At 51.3% G+C, this 24,842-nt stretch overlaps 1 protein-coding gene across 1 annotated transcript; it reads right to left on the bottom strand.

The window, feature by feature from the left end:
• Positions 1-988: 988 nt before the first annotated feature.
• Positions 989-18,100, bottom strand: ABHD16A (abhydrolase domain containing 16A, phospholipase). The gene is made up of 20 exons (XM_056126880.1): positions 17,887-18,100; positions 16,665-16,721; positions 15,552-15,618; positions 15,245-15,331; positions 10,933-11,018; positions 9,218-9,291; positions 8,964-9,086; positions 6,811-6,925; positions 6,618-6,719; positions 4,948-5,011; positions 4,515-4,564; positions 4,103-4,226; positions 3,601-3,705; positions 3,339-3,402; positions 2,222-2,278; positions 2,079-2,141; positions 1,835-1,911; positions 1,664-1,762; positions 1,509-1,555; positions 989-1,320 (listed from the first exon to the last, which is right to left on the bottom strand). Exons 1-20 carry the CDS (start codon positions 18,016-18,018, stop codon positions 1,237-1,239), a joined length of 1,677 nt encoding a protein of 558 aa, XP_055982855.1. The 5' UTR covers positions 18,019-18,100; the 3' UTR covers positions 989-1,236.
• Between the last annotated feature and the right edge of the window lie 6,742 nt (positions 18,101-24,842).

Genomic DNA, 24,842 nt, shown 5'->3' with positions numbered 1-24,842 from the left:
GTGGCTCTGGCAGGACAGAAGTCCTTGGCACTCAGGACTCAGTCCTGCGGGTGGTGTTTGAGGAGACTGGACACGGGGTAGGGGTGAAAGCTGGGTGCTTCTAACGGAGAAACTCTGCAGACTGGACCTGGAAGTTGGTAGAAGAGCTGAATCGGTGGAATCTGCTTCCTGGCTCTTTCAGATCCGTGTTGTTGTTTTTCAAAAAAATTTGTATTTTTTCAATCGTGTTCTCTCTAGGACACACATTTTTCTCTCTCTCTCCCCTCACATCTTCTTTTTTTTTTAATTGCTGTTGTTCTGGGGCCACACCCAATGATGGTCTGGAGTTACTCATGGCTCTGTACAGAGTACTGCCAAAATTGCTCTTGGTGGTGCTCGGGAGACCATATGGGATGCTGGGGATCAAACCTGGTTCAGCCATGTGCAAGGCAAACGTCTTACCTGCTGTACTGTGGCTCCGGCTCCTTCCCTCACATCTGTCTAAGTAAAATTCTCTTTTTTTTTTCAGAATCTTATTTTACTTTTTTGGGTCACACCCAGCGATGCTCAGGGATTACTCCTGGCTCAGCACTCAGGAATTACTCCTGGCGGTGCTCGGGAGACCACATGGGATGCTGGGAATCGAACCCGGGTTAGCTGCGTGCAAGGCAAACACCCTACCCACTGTGCTATCGCTCCAGCCCCCTCTTGATAAAAACATTTTTCTTCACTAAAAAAAAAAAAATAAGACAAACAACTCCAAATATCAGGTACTAGAAAGCACTTCAGAAACACGGCTGGTGAGTTATGGTCGAGGTGGGGAGCTGCACAGCGGTGACTGTCGACCCACTGGGGCAAGGCTGAGGACCCAGCGCTCAGCCAGCGTGAGGTTTAAAGGCCTCAGGCACCAGCAGAGATGGGGAGGGGCAGACTAGAGTTGGGATTGTCGCTCTCCCCCACTACCTCGGTCCTGGTACACGTGAGCAGTGTCACACAAATAGCCAGCCAGTAGAAAAAATACCTTTTTATTAATTATTAGGAATAATCCATTCACTTAATGCAGGGTATATGTCAGGGAAGGTTCGTACTGCTGGATGGATGAAACGTGCAAGAAAAACAGTAAGAAAGGGGATGGTCCCCCACTTTCCACAAACTATGAACAGCAACATGAACACAGAATCACAAATAAGAGGGTCCGTTCTCATGTCTCCTCCCGCCCGATTCTTCTAGAATGTATTCTTCTAGAACGTGTGAGCTCTAGAGATGCCAGGGCAGCTGGAAGTTTGGGGCTGGGAGTGGGGTGCAGTGTGTGGCCTCAAAGTTGTGCATATGTTTTTGAGCCTGTGGAAAGAGGGCAGGGTGAGTGGGGTACGGAGCTCTACAGGGGCACAACACACTTTTCTACCCTTCAGAGCATACCCCCTTCCCCCCAATTCTATAAAAGCTGCTGCTTCCCATGCTTAAAGGTACAGTTCCCAAGGAGTTCAGGATTCGGGTACCCCCTTTCTGCTCTCTACCTCTTAGCTTACCAGAAACAAAGCCAGCTGCCGCCTTCCATCTGCACTCATGTCCTCCCCTGCAGAGAGAAGGGGCTCAGGGGGCTCAGGAACCAGCCGGACACCTGCACAGTCGTCCCCTTTTGGGGCTCCCCGCACCCCCACACCCCTGCCCAGGCCCTCCTTACCCACACTCCAGGGAAAGTCAGACCCGTGCTCTGCCTGGTAGGAGCGGAGGACCGACACGCACCAGTCCTCCTCCACCTCCCAGCGGCTGTAAATGGAAGCTGCCCAGAAGAGAGGAGTGGTCAGCAGCCTGGCCGCCACCCCCACCCAAACGCTTCCTCAGGCCTCCTTACCTTCCTCCAGCTGTGAGGAGGCCTCCAGCCACTGCTTCACCACCTGCAGGCCCTCCTCCGCCATCACCCGGGGATACCTAGAGAAGGGGCAGGTCAGGTCAGGCCCCAATTCTTTTCACCCCTCCCCTGTGCTGTACCTGTGTATCTGCATACATGCAAACGTGCATACACACACACACACACACACAGTCGCAGCACACACACACACACACACACACACACACACACACACACACAGTCTCACCGATGCTGCAGAAGCTTCAGCAGGAGGTCATTGCCTCGGTTGGACATGATGTCCTCAGGGACCCTGGGGATGAGAAGAACGGGCAGTGCAGGGCTGAAGTTGGGAAGGGAGGATCTTGATGGGCAGAGGTGCCAGGCACTCACGTGGTAGTGATGATCTCATCCTTGGTTCTGCGGATCAGCAGTACAGGGCCCTGGAACCTTCAGAGCACAGCGTGATCAGGAGGGAGAGCTCAAGAGGACAACTAGCCACCGTGGCCCTGACATCGTCCGCTGTGGAAGCAGGGTCCCCCAGGCCAGCCTTCCCCCAGGGCTGATGGAGCATTTAAGAATGGTCCTTGTGTATGGGGCTGGAGCAATAGCACAGTGGGTAGGGTGTCTGCCTTGCACGCGGCCGACCCGGGTTTGATTCCCAGCATCCCATATGGTCCCCTGAGCACTGTCAGGGATAATTCCTGAGTGCAGAGCCAGGAGTAACCCCAGTGCATCACCAGAGTGACCCAAAAATCAAAAAAAAAAAAAAAGAATGGCCCTTGTGGGGGCTGGAGAGACAGTACAACAGGTAGGGTGCTCAGCTTCCACGTGGCCAACCAAGGTTTGATCCTCAGTACCCCAGATGGTCTCCTGAGCACTGCCAGGAGTGCTCCCTGAGGATGTGGCCAAAACAAGAATGGCTCTTGCAGGCAGAAAAATACTTCAACGGACTGGAGTGTGTGCGCTTTGCATGCAGGAGGCCCAGGCTGTTCCTTGGCATAGCCCCCCTAACCAGTGCTGGAGAGAAACCCCCAGGGCAAGAGAAGGCCTCATGCCTGCCTCTGCTCCAAGCCTGATCTTTCTGGAAGCTCCTGCTTCAAGCAGAAACCCTTTGACAGGATACCATCAGGAGGTTGGGGGGCTCAGAGAACCTGGGGATGGGATGGACCAGATGGGCTGGGAGGTAGGGCGGTGTCACTCAGGGGATATGACCCATCATTTATCAATGAGTACTAATGTTGGCCTGTGAACGCCCAGCAGAGTGAGACTGGGGACGTGGGGAAAGGATAACAAGCAGCCTGGGAAATCCTGCATCTAGCCTCGGTCCATGGTGGCAGGGACACGTATGTTTCCTGTTGGCTTTTCCCAGCCCTCTGCCTAGACTGTGTGGCCACAAACAATGTTACAAATATCCACACAGTGCTTGGCAGAGGAAGCCCCTCCCCAACCCCCTGGCCTGTAGCAGAGCCTGCAGGGACAGTGCTGTGTGCCATGGCGCCCACCTCACCTGCACAGCTGCTCGGCGTTGTTCAGGTTGAGGTGTTGCCTCACGGTCCTGGTCACGAGGCCTCCTAGAGAGAGACGGAAGTGAAGGGAAATCCCTTGTCCAACCCAAGACCCCCGCACTATGTCTGGAAAGCGAAGACTGAGGGCCCACGCAAAGTGGCCACCCTACTCGCCACGTGGAAAAGGAGCCCGCTCTGGTCATGGGAACCCTCAGCTCTGGGCTCCCCCTTTCCAACAAGGGCTGGCCTGGGAGCAGTACTCACTCCAGCTGTCGGGCATGACCTTCAAGGCCAGGGGCACCAGGTCATCAAAGGAGGCATCAAGGATCACGGCACTGATGTCCGGGTAGGACATGGCTGCCCACGTGGCTGTTTCCAGGATAGGGAAGATGAGTGAGGACCAAGGGGTACCAGACACCAACCTTGCCCTCCGTCTAGCAGCGCTGAGGGCTGAGCCCATACCCCTGGCGAGGCTGGGCCCTGTGTGGCTCCCTGGCCCCTGCTTCATCCAGCCACGCACTCTCAGAAGAGAGGGTACCCAAGTGTGTGGAGATGACATGCACGGAAATACCCACTTCTCTCCCCAGAGTCCTTTTTAAAAGCCGGGCCTCAGGCTGGAGGGAGCTGTGACGTGAATACAGCAGGAAACCTTCCTCCAGACCCATCAGAGTCCACGTCCCTCCTCTCCTGTAAGCCTCCACCCCAGCCCCGGGCCGCCAGAGCTTTCCCCAACGCTGCTTGAAGCGGGGCGGCGGGAGGCGGGTACCAGTGAAGCCGCCGATGGACCAGGCGTAGATGATAATGTCCTGGGGCTGGAAGCCCAGGCGGTGGATGGCAAACTGCACCACCACGTCCATGGCATTGGCCTCATTCTGCGGGAACGGGACGCCCTGGGGGACGAAGCACAGGCATGTTGGCAACCAAGGCCTGCCACCTCAACCAGAGCGAGCCCTTCCTGCAACTGTGCTGACAGACAGGTACAGAGATGGGAGCCGTTCTGTGCAAAACCCAGCAGCTTACAATAGGACCCGCCTCCCCTCCTGCCAACACCCCATGGTGAGCAGGGAAGTTGAGCTCCCTAGAACACAGGTGAGGAGGGGCACCCACCCCTGACTCCATGGCTGACCAGCAGGAAACAGCCCGTGAGTTGGGAAAAACGGGACCAGAGAGGGGCTCACCGTGCTTCCGGCAAAGCCTGGATGGTTCCATCCCAGAACTGAGTATCCAGCTGTGTCACAGGGGAAGAGACGTTAGGAGAGAGGGGCAGCAGGACACTGAAGTCTGGAGCCCCGTTCCCCTCAGCGCCCCCAGCCCATAGGCAAAGACTCCAGGGTTTCCTGGAATGGGGAGAAGATTCTGAAGGTTCTGAAAAGTCACTCTGAGCTTCAGTTTCATCACCTGTCAAATGGGCTGGAGGACACGTGAGGGGGAAGAGAATAAGGGGGGAGTTTGGAGGACATGGACCAAGAGGACAAGGCGGAAATAACAGAGCAATGGGCAGTTCTCCTAGCTCTCCCAGAGCAAGCGCCAGGCCCGTGTGGCCATAGCAGTGTGGGAAGGCGGGATCCCCTAGTGCCGGGGCAGGGCAGGCAGATGGGCACACAGGCCTACCTTCCAGAGGCGTGGAGATGCAGCCCACCTCATAGAAGCCAGCGTTGCCCTCGCAGCAGATCACCTGCAGGAGGAAGCGGGAGGAGGGTGGGCAGGAGCCAAGCTGGGGCCGCGCCCCTCATGGCAGGGAACTTTGCAGAAGCGGAAACTTCTCATTTGAAAAGGTCCGTAAGTGGAGAAGCAAAAGCACAGTGGGCCCCAAGTTAGAGCAGAGGTCATCGCAGCCCAGTCACCCTGCATGCCCCTTGGGGGACCACTCAGGCATCACTGTATCACTGTCATCCCCTTGTTCATCGATTTACTTGAGCTGGCACCAGTAACGTCTCTATTCCTCCCAGCCCTGAGATTTTTAGCAGCCTCTCCTTACTCTGCTTTCCCAACGATTAGAGGCTCTTTCAGGATCAGGGGAATGAGACCTGTTATTGTTACTGTTTCTGGCATATCGAATACGCCACGGGGAGCTTGCCAGGCTCTGCCCGTGTGGGTGGGATATTCTTGGTAGCTTGCCGGGTTCTCCGAGAGGCATATGTATATATATATATATTTCCCTCTGACCTGGCCAACCCAGGTTCGATTCCTCTGCTCCTCTTGGAGAGCCCGGCAAGCTACCGAGAGTATCTTGCTCTCATGGCAAAGCCTGGCAAGCTACCCATGACGTATTTGATATGCCAAACACAGTAACAAGTCTCACAATGGAGATGTTACTGGACCTGCTCAAGCAAATCAATGAACAATGGGAGGACAGTAGTAGTAGTAGTAGTCATATATTTCCCTCCATGATTTGTTGCCTACTGTCTAACCTCCATCAAATATGGTGTGGTGATTATGGAAAATGGGTAGGGAGTGTCTTATGATGTGTCCAGGAGGCTCAGCCTGAGCGTGTGGAAAGCGGCCTGGAGTGTGGCAGCGGTTGGGTAGTGGAGGTGGGCTGCTGGGGCTGGGTCCCTTGGGGCGGGGAGGGCTCTCACCCACCCCCCTCTGGGCATATTATGTATTTTTTTCCTTCCTCACATTTGGATCTAGTTTTTGTTTTTGGCACTGGCCAAAATGAAGCCTGACTCATATGAAGCACTAGTCTGAATGCTAAGCCCTTTGGTGCGGGATGCCAATGGCCCCCTCGCTGCCCACTCTCCCTCTTGGGGCTGCAGGCCTGGAATGGGTGTGTGTGAGCACTATCGCCATGATGCCCCCAAGCAGAAGCCAGGGTTGGCGGCACCTGCAGATACTCCCTCAGAAGTCAAGGTCCCCGAGCTCTCAACTGCTGGATTCAAGCTTTCCCTGGGGTCCCTGTGAGGAGCTTGGAGCCAGGCTGCCTTATTGGAGCCGCACCCCAACCTCCTATGTGATCTAGAAAGTGCCCCTGGGCTTCAGTTTCATCATCTGTCAAATGGGCTAATGTTAGTAGTACCTCTCTCACAGCAGGGTGAGAGGGATAAAGTATACCCTTTGCCTGTGGTAAATGCTGTCAAGGTGGTTATTAGAATTTTTTCTTTCAGTCCTTGAATGTCAGCTCTTAGTTCCTCTTCTCTCTCCTCACATACCCCTGCACCAATGGTCTCTTGAGTAGAGCTGGGAGCTGGGGTTACCCCCTAGTGCATGTTCTTCAGGCTTCTCAGGACCCCCACTGCCCTCCCCACACTCTGCCTTTAGGGTTTCTACTCCCCTCTCACCAGCTTCTGTCCCTGGGGCTCGGCTGTCCCCCGCCGGTCCACAAACATGGTGTCGATCTCGTTGCCATCACAGGCCAGCAGTTTGGCCCGACGCCCGTTGCTCTGAGGGGGAGACACAAAAGCCCAGTTGTCAGGAATAGGAGGCCACATCCCCAGGAATACGGGCCGAGGGGCACGGGAACCGGGACCTCACCTCTTCCACCAGCCGCGCCTGGCCCTGCAACAGTACGGGCATAAGGGCCTTCTGGAGCAGGTACACAGAGCCAGGGTACAGCATCCGGCGTCCCAGGGTGTGTGCCACCAGGTAGCTGTGGGGAACACAGGGTCAACCAGTCCCCAGCCCCGGGGGAACCAGGCCCTGCTGCCCACAGACTCTGTGGCCTGCTCCACCTTGACTGTCGCAATTTCATTTTCATCTTTCACAACTTGATGAAATCATGTTATCTATTCCTCAAGACTGTTTTTCTGGTCACCTTTGCAAGACAGACATTTGCTGTTGCAGCCCAGGACACACATTAAGTTTAGCGGAATAACACTCTGTGTATGTCAAGGCAAAGCTAGTATCAAATATGATCCTTCTTGGGGCCAGAATGATAGGACAGTGGGTAGCCTGTTTGCTTTTGCACAGGGCCAACTAGGGTTCAATCCCTGACACCCCAAATGATCCCCTGAATATGGTCAGGAGAGATCCCCGACATAATCAGAAGCCCTGAGCACAGTCAGGTATGGCTCAAAAACAGAACAAAAATATCTTAATGTGGGGCTGGAGCGATAGCAGAGTGGGTAGGGTGTCTGCCTTGCATGTGGCCGATCCAGGTTCGATTCCCAGCATCCCATATGGTCCCCTGAGCACCGCCAGGACTAATTCCTGAGTGCAAAGCCAGGAGCAACCCCTGAGCACTGCTGGGTGTAACCCAAAATGCAAAAAAAAAAAAAAATCTTGATGTATAAATATAAATTATTAAGGGTCCCCAAATAAATGACACATAGCTTTCCAGATTCACTAGCAGGTCAGGATCCAGTCTACTAGATGCCAAATTAGACCGCATACTCTACCGGGGCAGATATGGCCAAGGGTCCACTGTGACCGACCCACTACTTAGTGCCACACAGCAGGTGACCAGAGCAGAGCACCAAGTGGGGGCTTAATAAACACTGGCTCAGGGGTCAGGGAGATGGCCTGGTGGGTCGAGAACAAGCTTTGCAGGAGTAGGCCTGGGTTTGATCCCTCAGCACCTCCAGGAATTCCCAAGCCCAGAGTCAAGAATAGCCCCTGAGTGTTGGTAGGTGTAGTTAAAAAAAAAATAAAGCAAATAAAAATTGTTTGGGGGGCTGGAGCAATAGCATAGCGGGTAGGGCATTTGCCTTGCACGTGGCTGACCTGGGTTCGATTCCCAGCATCCCATATGGTCCCCTGAGCACTGCCAGGGGTAATTCCTGAGTGCAGACCCAGGAGTAACCCCTGTGAATTGCCAGGTGGACCCCAAAAAAAATTGTCTGAATAAATACATTAATCTAGACAAGATAAGATGCAGTGGTTGGTGCTAATCCTGAAAAAGACAAGCACTTCTAGCAAATCCTAAAGAAGGGGGCTGGAGAGATAGTAGAGCAGATAAGGAGCTTGTCTGGCACATGTCTGATCTGGGTTCAATCCCTGGCACCCCATATGGAGCTCATCAATCCCAGGATTTGGTCACCACAGACACAGAGGCTGGCTTAGGACACTGTTTACCCAGATGCTGCCACAGGGCAGTGGCTGGGCCCTTTCCCAGCCCACTCTCCTCCCCTCTTACCCGCACTGAAAGAGCTTTTGTGTGAGACGGAGCTGTGCTAACATCCCCGCTCCTCACTCACACTGAGTCCTCGGGCCTCCCTGAGCCTTGTCACCTCAGAAAGGCAGATTAACAACTGGGATGGAGAGATAGTGCAGCCGCTAAGGCATCTGCCTTGGATACAGGTGACCCGGGTTCAATCCCTGGCACTCCAAATGGTCTCCTGAGTCCACTAGGAGTGATCCCCGAGCACAGAGCCAGGAGTAAGCCCTGAGTACTGCTGAGCGTGACCCAAAATAAAAAAAAAATTTCTTTTAAGCGGGGCCCCAAGAGATAGTACAGGGAGTCAGGCACTTGCCTTTCACACAGCCAGCCAGGGTTTGATCCCCAGCTCCCCATGTGGTCCCCTTGGCACTGCCAGGAGTGATTCCTGAGTGCAGAACCAGGAGTATTGCTAGGTGTGGTACCCAAACAATAAGGCAACAACCACCGATCAGCCCAAAAAGTGTGATTTTACCACGGAGTCTCCAGCCCCACAGCCCCGGCGCCGTTTCCGCCCAGCGTCCCCACGTACCTGGTGACCTGGCAGGGCAGCTTCTTGACCCGGTTGAGGAGCGTGTCGGCTTTCCCGCGGTGCAGGGGCTCGGGCCGGAGCAGGGCCACCCCCCGACGGGAAGGGCCCCCTCGGGACTCCCTTCTGAGGAACGGGATGACATGGAGCGGGGGTGAGGAGCTGGCCATGGGGGGTCGGAAGGGCGGGGGGGGTCAAGGAAAGGCACTAGAGGACGGGCGCTGGGTGGGGACCGGAGGGGGGATGGGGGGACTCACCGGCTGCTGGGCTCCTCCCAGTGGAAGTCGACAGGCCAGCTCCTGAAGTCAAAGTTGTAGTTGGCAAGCTGCTTCTGTGGCAGCGGGAGAGAGACCAGGGAGGAGGTGAGATGGGGGAGGGGGGAAGCCCCCACCCCTGTAATCTAGGGAACTGGGCAGAGGCAAGGAGACAAGCAGATGGCAACACTGCAAGATTCTCAGAGACCAAGCCTGGTCCGGGCCAGGAACCCGGCCCGAAAGGAAGGGGGAGCAGCCCCCGACCAGCCTGTCTGCGTGTCTCCAGAACTGAGGGGCTGCTAGCATGTGGGCGCCCCTCTCTCCCTGGATCCTCTACTGGAGGGGCTCCTGGAGGCTGAGACCACCTCCAGGATCTGAAGACTGTGGGAGAGGGGTGTCCTGCACCCACAGCAGCGCCTTTGCACTGGGATCACCCGACAAGGCCCCCTCTGACTTTTCCGCTGTCTTGGCTGCCTCCCATCCCTCAGCTCTGCACTCACACAGACCATCTGTGCCTCGGGGCACCCCACTGTGTCGGCCACAGGCTTTGTGAGGGCAGCGGGGGCTGAGCGTTCTATTCTGCGGCATTCCATCCCCCGCACCCAGTTCCTGGCATTTTATTTTGGGAATTGTTGTTAATTTCTCCATCAGAAAAAATTTCAAGATTTTCAAAAATAACAAGAGAGAGAGGAGACATACACAGACAGACAGAGACAGAGACAGGGGGAGAGAGAGAGAGAGAGAGAGAGAGAGAGAGAGAGAGAGAGAGAGAAAGAGAGAGGGAGAGAATGTGAGAGAGTGAGAGAGACAGAGAGAGACAGAGACGGAGACAGAGAGAAACTGTACAGAAATATAAATGGCAAAACAAAGCAAACTGAAGAAGAACACATTTCAGTCAGCCTTGGAAGTGAATCCAGACCAGCCACTTGCTCGGTGCCTCTGCTGTGGCCATTTAACCTCTTTCTGCCTGTTTCCTCAGATGTATAAAGGAGGGCAATAATGCCACCGCACTCTGTTGTCGGCAGGATTAGAAAGGTGGACGCAAAAAGCCTCAGACAGCAGCGTGCCACAGCAGCATTACAGAACCCCATTAAACGCAGGTGTGCAGGAGCCAGAAATACGATGGTGGAGCTCAGAGCCGTTTGATCCCAGAAAACCCATTGTAACAGGAGCGAGCGTTATAGGGCCCCCCCCCTCACCTCCCAGCCCCTTCTCAAGATAATCACACTCCAGCAGCAGTGGGGCTGGCAGGGTTCCAAGGACTCTCTGCCCTGGCTCTCCTCCCCCGGAACCTCGCTGTGCCCCCAGGCACAGGAGTGGACATAACCTGTCCATCTTGTCCCATCCCTGAACGAAAACCGAGTCTGGTATTTAGTGCACGTGGCAGAAAGAAGCAATTAGAGAACGGAGCCACTGTGATACGAGGTAAGCCCCGTTCTAGGAAACGCTGCGGAAGGTTCCTACATCCAGACAATCTAGCAGGTGGAGGGGAGAAGGGTTTGTTCCAGTGGAATATTTCATTAGAAGTGGTAGAGAAAAGATCCCTCAGGCAGTTTACTTGCAAAGGGCAGAAGCAACGAGCAAAGCAAACACCCAGCCTGGCGGGAGGCAAAACACACCATCTTCTCCCTCTGGCAAAGCCCATGCCAGGAGCTCTAGGGTGACAGCAGAACACGCTGCTGTCAGGGGCCCGTCTGGCACCTCTCCGGCCCTCTCACCTTGTTTTCTGCTGAGTGGTTCCGATGTGTGGCCTCTAAGATGGTGATGAACTGCCGGTACTGAGGGTTGGTCCAGCGGCCGATACCTGGTAGATGAGAGGAAAGTGCTTGGAAAAGCCAGAAAGCAAGATGAGTGGATGGGAGACTGGAGCGGATAGCACAGCGCGTAGGGCATTTGCCTTGCACGCGGCCGACCTGGGTTCGATTCCCAGCATCCCATATGGTCCCCTGAGCACTGCCAGGGATAATTCCTGAGTGCAGAGCCAGGAGTAACCCCTGTGCGTCACCGGGTGTGACACCCCAAAAAAAATTAAAAAAAAAAAAGATGAGTGGATGACAGGAAGAGAACTGACAATAGGAGAGAAAAAGTTGGGGAGTCCCAGGATAAGCAGCCCCCCACCTCCCAGAATGCATGGCTGCTTGCAGCTCTTCCTAAGCACCTTCAGTTTGCTGCTTCGTAGACTATCAACCTTCCCCTCTTTAGAACATTAATTCTTCCTAGTTCCAAACACTGTTACCGCCCCCCACACCCACCGCCCCGTCCCCTTGGCTATTCGCTCCTGCTAACATCTGGCTTCTCCTGCTACCTTCTGTCATTTTTTCGTGCTCTTCTGCCCCTTTATCCTGCTGCCTGGCTCTGCCTTTTGCTGTCCTCACTGAACCCAAGTCCCTTTCCTTTGTTCTCATTCTCTTCGCCTGTGCCCCTCATGCTTACCATCCCTAAATCCCCTCCTCTGCTCCTGAGTCTGTCCTTGGTCCCCTCCTGTTCTGTATGGCTCCTTCTTGGCCTCTGTCCTTCTCACCCCTAAAACACCCCATTTTCAGCTCCTCTCCCCTCTCTTCAGCAGCCCCTCAGCACGTGCAAATACTTCTCCTTCCCCGAGGTCTCTCTAACCCTGATTTTCCTGCTTCCACTGACTCCACAGATGTCATATACTGGGCACTATTTGGATATAGGGAGACAGTAAGTGTCAGGCACAGGTCCTGGCCTTCAAAGAGCTGGCATTTTGATTGGGGATGGCTTGGGGGGCTAGAGAAAGCCAAACAAGCACAAGAGAAATTCAGAGAGGTGTACTATTAAGAAATAAAGACGGGGCTGGAGCGACAGCAGGTAGGGCGTTTGCCTTGCATGCGGCCGACCCAGGTTCGATTCCCAGCATCCCACATGGTTCCCCGAGCACCGCCGGGAGTAATTCCTGAGTGCATGAGCCAGGAGTAACTCCTGTGCATTGCTGGGTGTGACCCAAAAAGAAAAAAAAAAAGACAGGTGTACTGGGGCACTTTGCCGCATGTGGGAGTTTGGAGTTTGATATCTGCTCCCACAGGGTTTCTCAAGCACTCAGAGTAAACTCCAAGTACTGAACCAGGAGTAACTCTGAGCAGCCCCAAAAATAAAAAGAAAAAAAAGAAAACCAGGGCCATGGAGATGGCTCAAAGGGCTGGCGCACAGGCTTTACAAAGGGAACCTGGATTTGGTCCCCTGCGTGGTCCCCCAGCACCACCGGAAGCTACCTCCAAGCACTGAGGCAGGAAGAGCCTCTGAGCATCATCGGGTGTGGCCCAAACAATAAGAAAACTAGAATGAGAACCCCCAAATAATACTGAGAATGGTGCAAGCTACAGAATGATCTGTGTGAGTGATGTCATATATACAAAATGATTAAACTAGTGTTACATATTTCATAGGTCCCAAACATATATTGTTTTTACATTAGAAAACTCTAAAATCGATTGAATTTTATAATTTATGACAGTTTAGATCTGACACCACGAGGTATATATTGTATAAAAAGATACGAATATAGAGGCTTGGGGGGGGGTGGAGTGATAGTACAGCGGGTAGGGTATTTGCCTTATACACAGCTGACTTGAGTTCCATCTCCAGCACCCCAAATAGTCCTCCAGCACTGCTGGGAGTGATCCCTGAGGGCAGAGCCAGGAGGAACCCCTGAGCACTGCCAGGTGTGGCCCTCCTCCTCTCCACAAAAAAAAAAAAAAGTATAGGGGCTAGCATGATAGTACGGCGAGTAGAGCACTTGCCTTGCCCCCTACCCAACACACTACCCAGCACCACATACAGCCTGCCAGGAGTAATGATCCCTGAGCACAGAGCCAGGAGTAAGTCCCCAGCATTGTTGGGTGTGGCCCCCAAAATAAATAGCCCAGAAAAGAAAACCTCACACTAGATAATAATGGCTACTTGTAGGGAAAGAGGGACAAGGAATTGGGGAAGATGCCAATGTGAACACCTACTTTGTCACGCTTAAGAATTTGGGGGGGCGGGGGCGAGGGGTGGGTTTGGGTTACACTAGGCAGTGCTCAGGGATGACTCTTGCTCTGTGCTCAGGGATCATACCTGCCTAGCAGTGCTCAAGGGGTTCATATTGATGCCAGGGATCAAAATGGGATTGGGGGGCTGGGGCGATAGTACAGTGGGTAGGGCAGTTGCCTTGCATGCAGCTGACCCAGACTTGATCCCTGGCATCCCATATAGTCCCCTGAGCACTGCCAGGAGTTAATTCCTGAGTGGAGAGCCAGGAGTTACCCCTGAGTATTGCCAGGTGTGATCCAAAAAACCAAAAAAAAAAAAAAATGGGGTTGGTTGTGTTCAAGGCAAGAGCCTTCACCCCTGTACTGTCTCTCTGGCCCTGTAATGCTTAAGAATTTTATTGACAAGATGCATCTGAAGCAAGTACCACAAAACATAAACATCTTAGTGCTGTCTGTTTCTGGACTTTCTGAACTTCATTTTTTTCAAAAAAAAAAAAAAAAAACTCAGAAGACAAAACTGAGATGTGGAGGCTCCTCTTAGCACTAGTCAGGAAGGTAAGAGCCCAGTCCAAGAACAGGAGGTAGAACGCTCCATGCAGGAGGTTCTGATTCAGAACTGGACCAGTCACGGCCAGAACACAACCCTACGTCCTTGTCTCGCAGCACCCCAACCCAATGCTTATCATGGCACCTGTGTGCTCTGTGTGTGTGTGGAGGGGGGGTGGTAGGAGGAACAGGACACATGATATATTTTTGGTTTGGGAGCTGCAAATGGTGCTCAGGGGTTACTCTTGGTTCTGCACTCAGGAGTTACTCTTGACAGGCACAGGGGGCCATATCGGATGCTGAGGATCAAACCCAAGTCGGACACATGCCGGGCAAGCACCATACCCATTGTACTACCACTCTCGGCCCCATAAAACATACACTCAGTTCTGAAAATACAGCAGGGGGCTGGGAAGAAGGCTCAAAGGACTGGATGTGCTCTGCATGCAGGATGCTCAGGTCTGATGCCCGGTACTGTGTGATCTCCTGAGCCTGGCCAGCAGTTACCTCCACATAAAAAGCTGGGTGTATTCCCTGGGCACTGCCAGATATCACTAGCTACACCCCTCCATTTGTTTAATAATAAAAAAAAATACATATGAAGCAAGCAGTTACATGATCACTCAGGTTCAGAAAGAACACAGGGGCCTGAGAGATAGTACAGCAGACTGCCTTACAAGTGGCCAACCCTGTTTCGATCCCTGGCACCCATTATGGTCTCCCCAAGTCAGCGAAGCTTGATCCCTGAGTGCAAAGCCAGGAGTAAACCCTGAGCACCTCCTGGTGCCTCAATACTCCACCACAAAAAAAGAAAATAAAAGATAAAAGGAAAAAAGAAAGAGCACAAAGCCCTCTTCTACCAGGAGTCCTTCTCTTTCCATCCCTGATCTCTCGTTTTTCTTGTTATCCATGATTGGGGCTGGAGTGATAGTACAGCGGATAAAGCATTTGCCTTGCCTGCAGCCGCTCTGGGTTCTATCCCCAGCATCCCATATGGTGCCCCGAGCCCGCCGGGAGTGATCCCTGAATGCAGAGCCAGGAGTAAGGCCTGAACCCAGCTAGGCGTTACCCAAAAGCAAAAAATAAAAAAGGGACCTATGTTTTTCTTTAGTGTTATAGACGCAGCCTTTGGGAATTTTCTATAAATGGAAACACCCGTTATTTGATGCTCAGCTTCTTTCATTTAATCTCACATGAGATTCCGCTGTGTGTGTGTCTGGGGTTCTACTACAGGACTGGAACCCGGTGTAGCTACCCAGCCAGGGGGTGCTTCCAGTTTAGAATCACTGCAACATGTGTATGTGTGAATATGGAAATGTTGCGGGCTATATGCACATGCAGAACAACATCACCCTTTTTATTGACTTTTTAAAAATATTTGTGATTCAAGCCCATTAAGGAATGGGCTAACTCCTGGCCATTCTCAATGATTTCCCTTCAGGGCCCAACATCAATCCGTAACTGCAGAATCCAAGCAGGTTCCCCATGTACCTACCTCGGAGGCAGGCCACACCTGCCAGCAGTAGCAGCAATGTCCCAGCATAGTGAGAAAACGGCACCACTTTGGACAAACTCAAGTAACCTGGGAGGGGAAAGAGACTGTGTGAGAAGTGCTCCCCACTGTCTCTGGGCTCCTCTTCCCCGCTGAGTCCCAACATCCACCCCACACCCTCTCCTTGGGGATGGTCATGCCCTTAGAGGAAGGCACGCCATCCTCAAGGCCTCCCGCTCCTCTTCTCAGGGAAGCCCCTCTGCCAACAACCTGCCCCCATCCTGCCCGCCACCTTGAAAACCGCACTGACCTTTCCTGTACAAGTAGAAAAAGGCAAAAGGAGAGGAGTAGTAAGAGATGGACCAGAAGACGGAAGCCTGCATAGAGAGACAGGAAGAAGCCATCAGTACCCGCGCACACAGGCCCACCATTCGCAGGCCAGCCTCTGAGCAAAGTGACGAACGAGGGACATTAATTCAAGTCCCTAGTCTGTGTATGACATCATGCATATAGATTAGGTGCTCAAAACTTTTTAGTTTGTTTTTGTTTTAGGGGGCTTTGGGACCACACCAGATTATGCTCAGGGATCACTCCTGGCAGTGCTCAGGGCATCATAGGTGGTACCCGCTGTACTATCTCTCCCATCCTACAGTAGATACTCAGATTGTCGCAAGGCAGTATGTCAGGGGTCTGGGATGTACTTCTGTGGCAGAGAACGTGCTTTGCATATATACGGATGTGGATCCAAATTCTGGTACAAAAAATTAATAAAGAGAAAGGCCATGTGTCCGAGCATAAAAGACACTAGGAAAACCTGGTACAGATTCTCAGCTCATCTGTGGGCAAAATTTCATCACATTTAAAGGAAAGTCTTGGGCAAGAGTGGTTTAGGCTCTTGCCTTGCATGCAGCCAACCCGGGTTCAATCCCCAGCACTTGCAAATGGTCCCTCTAGCATCATTAGGTGTGGCCCAACTCCCACTCCCAAATAAAAATAATAAAACAAAAGCCACTCTCCCCACTCTCTAATCTACCCTGCTCAAACAGACCCTGGCCTGGTCCCCAAGAGATGCACAAACGTCACCACAGGAACCCTGCCAGAGAGAACAGCTGTCTTTGCAGCCAAAGAGGTTAGTTGCCAGGGAGGACAGGCCACTGGGGACTGCAGGACTCAGCACCTGCAGACGGTCCCCAAAGTAAACACATTTTCCTCACGGTTCTGCTGCCCCAGAGAAAGCTGTGCATGCGCCAAAAGGGAGCACTGTGGCTATGTGACCCACCCCCCGGGGGCCTGCGGGGGTCTGTGGCTGCAGAGCCCAGAGCCTTCCCCACCCCCAGGGCTCCGCCATCTCCCAAACTGGAGAAAATGCAGGAAGGCAGTGAAGGCTAAAAAGATGCAGGCCTAGAAGCCAGGGCAGACATACCAGAGCCAGGATGCTGTCGGCATGCTTCTCCAGAGCACGGGGCTGATAGTATGTATCCTGCCAAAACAAATGGCCAAGTTCTGGATCTTGCCCATAGAACCAGTCCCTTACCTTTCAGAAGACCTGAGGTGTGTCCTCTTATTTCCAACACTCTCCTGGAACATCCCTAGTTCCCAAGGAAACATTCCCACCCCCCCCCCATCCCTTTCTCCAAACCAAACTATAGGAACTACTGGAACTTGAAGCAAAAGTGAAAGCAGCTTAAGATGACTTTTTTTTTTCTTTTTTGGGTCACACCCAGCAGTGCACAGGGGTTACTCCTGACTCTGCAGTCAGGAATTACTCATCGCAGTGCTCAGGGGACCATAGGGAATGCTGGAATTCGAACCCGGGTCGGCTGCATGCAGGACAAACGCCCAACCCGCTGTGCTATCGCTCCAGCCCTAGGCTGACTTTTGTTCTTTTTACACAACCCGGTTTGTAGGCACGTGCATATGAGGAGGAGGATTAAAAAAACAGGAAGGATCCAAGGACAACTTTAAGAGAATAGCATGAGAAAGAGTGGGCAGGATAAGGAAGAGAAGTGGCTGGGGTGGGCAGTTTGTCGGGGGCAATACACAAAATTTGAAACTATAACAGAAAGGAAGAGAGCATTTAGGGGCAAGGCCTAGCATCCCCCGCCCCCCCGCGGCCCCCCCACCCCCCCAGCTTTCGTGAAGGCAACGGTTTCGGAGTATCCAGGGGAGTCTGTGGAGTGGGGTGATGGGCAGCGGACACAAGATCTGCTGAAGATGTCATTTGATATTCAAGGCCAGGGTTGAGGAGAGTGGACACGGAATCGGGAGGCAGACCAAGGGGCACTTGAGTACGAAGAAATCAAGAACTGAATCGCAAAATCATCAGCTTCCCGCTCCGCGCAGGGTCTCTTCCAGGACTCGAGGAGTCAATTGGGAACGGCACGAACCACGACAGACAGGTGGGGGGTCGCGAGTGGAGCCCGGCCAGTGGCCGGACAGAGACAGCGGGGGGCCAAACGGCGGTAAAGCAGCGGCCACAACACGGGAGTGACTTGAACCCAGGAAGCACAAAGCGCACAGACTTGTGTCAACTACTTGACAAGCGGATCCCCCCCGTTTCCAACCATGGGCGCTTCTCGGGGAGCAAAGGCCGCAAAGGGGTTTGGGCCGTACCATGTTCCTGGCCAGGGGAGAACTGGACTCACCCAGGAGCTGGCAGGGGGACTAGGAACGGAAGTTGGAGTGTCAGAGATGCTGGGCTGCGGCCTTTCCGAGTCTCTTTCCCGGTAGATTTTGTAAAGCCGGGGCCCGAGGACGCAGCTCAGCAGCTTCGCCATGGCCCCGGCTCGGGCCGCGGCTGCTCCGGCAGCGGGGCCACCTGCTGGCCCCGCCCTCCCCGGACTCCAAGGTGCTGCGTGATCTCGACGTCATCACGTACCGGCTCCGCCTGGAACGGAGTCGAGACTTTTTCTGCGCTGCTGGGGAAGAGTTTCGCGCAGCCGGACCTACGGGTGCGGCAATGGCCAAAAATTAATCGAAAGCGTTTGGAGCGCCGCGGTGGAAAGTTATCCAGCCGAGTTAAAGTGCTTCCAGATTCTCCCCACCCCAACTCCCGATCGCTTGATTTGGGTCGACTCCCCAGCGACAGTGAGAAGCAGGGGTATGATTAGGAACCTCTGGAAAAACAACAACAACAACAACAAACAAAAAAACAGGGACTGGAGCGATAGTACAGCCGATAGGGAGTTTGCCTTGCACGCGTTTGACCTGGGGTCAATCCCCAGCATCCCATATGGTCCCCCAAGCACCGCCAGGAGTAATTCTGGAGTGCAGAGCCAGGAATAACCCCTGAGCATAGCTGGAGCATGACCCAAAAAGCAAAAAAAAAAAAAAAAAAAGGAAAAAGGGCTTGAGCGATAGCACACGGGGGCTGACCGGGTTCGATTCCCAGCATCCCACACGGTCCCCTGAGCACCGCCAGGAGTAATTCCTGAGTGCAGAGCCAGGAGTAACCTCTGTGCATTGCCGGGTGTGACCCCCCCCCAAAAAAAAAAGAGCCTCTGGAGTTGGGGATAAGAAAGGAGAAAAAGGACCCCTCGGGTTTTCCAACATCTATGGAAAACCATATGGTGATTTCTCCAATAATTAAAAGCAGGGACCGGAGAGAGAGTGAAGGAGTTAAAGTGCTTGTGCGGGGCCAGAGGGATAGGGTAGGGCGTTTGCCGCGCACGCAGCCTAGCCCACCAGCACACATGGTCCCCCCACCTCACCCCACGCCACCCTAGCACTACCGGTGGTGATCCCTAAGCTAGCATTATCCTGAACATTGCCGAGGACGGTCCCAAAACAAGAATTTTAAAAATAAAAAGCAAAGTGCTTGCCCAGGTTTGCTCTCTCTCACACCACATTGTTTTACTATTTCCTAGCACCGCTAGGGAGCGACTAGAGCACGGAGCACCGTTGGGTGTGGTCAAAAAAATTTTTTTTTTTTTTAACTAAATAGAAGCCAGAGAGACAACACAGCGTTAAAACCTTGCAAGCGGCAGGCAGACTCGCTGGATCCTGGCACTCCAAGGTCCTCAGAGCACTTCAGGGGAGAAACAACACCACTTGGGAAGTAACCCTGCTCCCCCAGCATTAACAAATGTGGTGCAAACAAACAAACAAACAAGTATAAATAGAACTACCATTTGATCCTTCAATTCCACTGCTAGGTATTTATTCAAAGAACACAAATACACTGACTGGAAAACATATGTATGCATCTCTGATATACATTTTCAGGACTTTCTAATAGCCAAGATCTGAAAAACAACCCAAGTGTCCAATGGCAAATGAGTGGATAGGATGTGATGAGGCAGAGAGATGGTTTAAATAGTTGGAGACTATTTATTTATTTATTTGCTTTTTGGGTCACACCCGGTAATGCTCAGGGGTTACTTCTGGCTTTGCACTCAGGAATCACTCTTGGCGGTACTCAGGGGACCCTATGGGATGCTGGGAATCGAACCTGGGTCGGCCGCATGCAAGGCAAACGCCCTACCCGCTGTGCTATCACACCAGCCCTGGAGACTTTTTAGAGGTTTGCCTTACTTATGTTCCATCCCTGCATGCTTGCCCACACCCCTACTTGGGTGCACCTTAGGCAAAGTACCCAGTGAGTGACCTCTGCCAAGATCTCCCTCTGGGGAGGCCCATAAAATGAAAATGGAGGGGCCTGAGAGATACAGGGGGTAGGGTTCTTGCCGGGCATAAGGATGATGCCGGTACAATCCCTGGCACCTCATATGGTTCCCTAAGTCTGCCAAGATTGATCTCTAAGTACAGAGTAGGAGTAAGCCCTGAGAATGGCTGGGTGTGATCCCCCCAACAAAACAAAAAATAAAATAAAACTATGAAAATATGACATATATACACAGTGGAATAGTGCTTAGCTGTTAGAAAAGATGAAGTCTTGCCTTTTGTTAAGCTAAGCAAAAAAGTTAAAAGGAGAAAGACATATATCAGATGATCTCATTCATACGTGTCATAGAAAGAAAGCAAGAAAACAAAGTCCAGTAAGTCAAACGCATAGACTCTGACCACAAAACTGAGGTTATCGGAGTGTGAGGGTGGTGGAATGGGCTTAAAGGGCTCAACAAACTGCTGTGGAGGGATATTCATATTTTGATGATGGGCTTGGGATGGTGACATTGTTCCCGATAACACAGAAGAAAATATAAGAGCCGAAGAGATAAGACAGCAGATAAAATGCTTGCCTTGCATGTGTTCAAGCTAGGTTCAATTCCTGGCAACAAATATGATCTCCTGAGTACTTCCTGAGCACAAAGCCAGGAGTAAGCCCTGAGTACCTCTGAGTGTGAGAGAAGAAGGAGGAGGAGAAGGAGAAGGGACAACTTTAAAACAAAAAAAGTTGTAACTATCTCACAGTGATTTAATAAAAAACAGGCAAAAAAAAAGTTACTGAGAGAGAGAAAGAGGAGAAAAGTGCCTGCCATAGAGGTAGGGGTGGGGTGGTGGTGTGTGGAGTGGTGGGGGGAGGGTGATGTGAAGGAAACTGGGGACATTGCTGGTGTGAAATGTACACTGGTGGAGGGATGGTTGTTGGAACATTGTGACATTGTGTGACTGAAACCTGATCATGAACAGCTTTGTAAGGGTCTATCTCATGGTGATTCAATTTAAAAAATCATATAAATAAAAAGAAATCAAGCAGTCTTCTCTCTCTCTTTTTTTTTTTCTTTTTGCATCACCGGGGCTACTCCTGGCTTTGTACTCAGGAATTACTCCTGGCGGTGCTGGGGGGACCATATAGGATGCTGGGAATCGAACCCATGTCGGCCGCATGCAAGGCAAACGCCCTACCCGCTGTACCTGCTCCAGCCTTTCAAGCAGCCTTCTACAATGAGTAATTGGATTTCCCTTTTTCCATATCCAATAAAGTGAGTCAATAAAGTTAAAAATCGTACATGATAACCTTTCAGCATCTCTATTACAAACCATAATGCCTAAAATGAGAGAGAGAAAAAGAAAGTGAGAAAAGAGAAGTGCCTGCCATAGAAGCAGGATGGGGTGGGGTGTATACGGGGGGTGATTGGGAGGGAAACTGGGGACATTGATGGTGGGAAATTACACTGGTGGAGGGATGGGTGTTGGAACATCATATGACTGATATCCAATCATGAACAGCTTTGTAATGCTCTATCTCATGGTGATTTAATAAAAATAAATTAAATAATTAATTTTTTAAAAAGTTATCGAAGAGGCTTGAAAGGACTAGAGAGATAGTATAGGCATTAAAGTGCTTGCCTTTCATGTGACCGATCCCAGGCACTGCGTATGGTTCCCCAAGCACGATCAGGCGTGATCTTTAAGCACAGAACCAGAGTTGTTCTGTGAATGCTATTGAAAGACAGACTGAAAGGGCTTAAATGGAGAACCATAGCATTGCCATGACTAGGAAGATCAGATACTAAAAGATATTTGTGCAAAACCGGTTAGAAGAATAAACCTAATGAATCTCCAAACTGTTGGCTGGAAAGAAAGGAAACTTTGGAAGTTTATAACATAATATCACTGCATGAAATAAAAAAAAAACACCTAAAATTTAGGTGTTTGATCAAGGAAAGATAAATTTGTTTTTTTATGTTTTTATTTGGAGAGGGTAGGTGGTTGGGGGCCTATACCCTGTATCCTCTGGGCTATTCTTGGATCTGTGCTCAGGAAGGACACGTGGCAGTGCTCAGGGAATCATATGTGGTACTCAAGATTCCAACTAGGGTCAGGTAAATAAATGCAAAGCTAACGCTTAATCCCTGTTCTATATCTTGGGTCCAATATCAACCAATTTAGAATGGTATTACACAGCCTCGAGGATATTTGACCAAGACACTCAGTTTTTTTTTTTCTTTTTGGGTCACACCCGGCGATGCTCAGGGGTTACTCCTGGCTCATGCACTCAGGAATCACTCCTGGCGGTGCTCAGGGGACCATATGGGATGCTGGGAATTGAACCTGTATCGGCCATGTTGGCTGTGTGCAAGGCAAACGCCCTACCGGCTGTGCTATTGCTCCAGCCTTCAGGTTTGTTTTTATTTTTCTTTGTACATTATACTTACATGATATATATATATATATATATATATATATTTATTTTCTTTTTTTGGGCGGGTCAAACCTGGTGATGCTCAGGGATTACTCCTGGTTCTACACTCAGGAATTAATCCTGGCATTGCTCGGGTGACCATATGCGATGCAGGGTATTGAACCCAATTTGGCCACATGCAAGGCAAATTCCCTACCCACTGTACTATCACTCTAGCTTCCATATATATAATTTTCTTTCAGTAAATGCATATAAGAAAAGAGCACCAACTGAATGCATTTATGTAATTAGCACCCGGATCAAGAACATGCAGTTACTGCTGCAGAAGATCCTCTCAAGATATTACCAATTTCTCCTCACCTCAAAGGGGAATCACTATCTTGATTTCCAAACTCAGATTATTTTGTCTATTCTCATAAAGCCATATAAATATATCCTTTATTTTTGGCTTCTTTTACTCTCATTATGTTTATGAGGTTCAACCTGCTGCATTTCATCGTGTTTTCCTTTTGGGGTGAGGTAGGGGACCTCTGGCTCTGCACTTAGGGTTACTTCTTTTTTCTTTTTTTTTTTATTTTTTATTAGTGAAACACCATGAGGTACAGTTGTAGACTTACAAATTTTTGTACTTGGGTTTCAATTATACAATGATCAAGTACCCATCCCTCCACCAGTGCCCATTTTCCACCACCATGGATCCCAATACCCCTCCTACCCCCCATCCTCCCCATCCCATCCTGCCTCTGTGGCAGGGTATTCCCTTTTGTTCTCTCTCTCTTTTTGAGTGCTGTGGTTTGCAAAAGAGGCATTGAGTGGCAATCATGTTTGGTCTATAGTCTACTTTCAGCATGCATCACCCATCCTTCAGGGTTACTTCTAACTCTGCACTCAGGAGTTATTCTTGGTGGGCTCAGGAGGACTGTATGGGATGCCAGGGCTCAAAACGGGTTGGCTGAATGCAAGCAAGCCCTACCTGCTGTACTATCACTTTGACTCCCCAAAACAACATTTAAAAATATCCTTGGGGCTGGAAAGGTAGTAGAGCAGGTAGGGCATTTGCCTTGCACAAGGCTGACCCAGGTTCAATCTCTGGGATCCCTTATGGTCCCCTGAGTATCGCCAGGACTGATTCCTGAGCACAGAACCAGGAGTAACTCCTGGGCACTGCTGGGTGTCACCCCAAAACTATATGTGTATGTGTATGCACACGCATGCTTGTGTGTGTGTGTGTGTGTGTGATTAAAGCTATATAAATGTTTGTCTTAATCTTTAATCTTTAGAGTCTTCCCTGGGGCCAGAGAGATAGTTTTCAAAGGGTTGGAGCTCACACTTTGCCTGTAGAAGACATGAGTCCAATATCTAGTACTCCATGGTCCCTCAAAAATCACAGGGAGTAGCTCTTCAGTACTCTGGGTGTACCCCTCTCCCCCAAATAAGAGATTCCTGCCTAGGGTAAGGGGATAAATAAGTGAATTCTCCAGATTGTCTTTAACCTCCATGAGGAATAACTTAATCCACTCCTCAGAGGCCTGGGAGAAGACTGCCTGGTGTCAGATCATCACAGGGAGAGATATCCTAAATCAAGTGTGGACTGACTAGGTACGCAGCCTTACACTGGGTTCCACAGAGACTAACATTAAAAATTTAGCTTCTGGGGCCAGAGTGGTAGATACAGTGGGTAGGGCACTTGCCTTGCACGCTGCCAGCCCAGGTTCCATTCCTGGCACCATATAGAGTACTTCAGCTTATCAGGACTGAAACTTTAGTGAAGAGCCAGGAGTAAGCCCTGAGCACTGCTGGGTGTGTACCAACCACCCCCAACCAAAAAAAAAAAAAAAAAAACACAACTCAGCTTCTTCACTCATGGTTGGCATTTCTTTTTTGTTTGGTTTTGGAGCTAAAGTCTGCTGCTCCAAAGCTCGGTTGATGAAAGGCTGCTCCCAGCTCAGTTGATGCCAGCAGCACCTAAACGATCATGTAGTGCCATGCATGGAATCCAGCCTCCTGAGTGCAGAGAATGTGCTCAGCCCATTGAGTCATGTTTCTGGCCCATGGTTTGTCTTTCTATGGGGTGGAGGTGAAATTATAAAATCTCCTTCCAGACTGGAGAAAGGTGAACAGCCATGACTCCTTCTGCGCAGGCTTAGAATGAGAAGTGGTTTAGCATGGTGAGCTAGTACAGCGGGTAGGATGCTTGCCTTGCATGCAGTTGACCAGGTTCAATCCCCAGCACCTCATATGGTCCCCCGTGGAAGACTGAGCCTTGAGCACTGTCAGGTATGATCCCTGAATGCAGGGCCAGGAGTAAACCCTGAACACTGCCAGGTGAGGCCCCAAAATGAAAACAAACAGAAGAAAAAGAATGAAGTCTTGAATTGGAATTCCTGAATTGGGTGGAAGGATGAAGTGGGCGACTGTGTCATCCCTCTCGGGACAGAAGGTGGTGGTGACTCTTCTCCCAGCTCACACACAAAGGAACTTTATCTTTCCAGTATTCCCACTTCACTAAGAGGCTCTTTGTCACTCTGACCAGGGAGTGTGGGCATTTATCTGGGT

This window comes from Sorex fumeus, unplaced genomic scaffold (genome assembly GCF_029834395.1).
Source record: "Sorex fumeus unplaced genomic scaffold, SorFum_2.1 ptg000063l, whole genome shotgun sequence".
Classification (NCBI taxonomy): domain Eukaryota; kingdom Metazoa; phylum Chordata; class Mammalia; order Eulipotyphla; family Soricidae; genus Sorex; species Sorex fumeus.
Note: the sequence above shows the minus strand (reverse complement) of the source record. Positions and strands in the feature narration are given on the sequence as shown.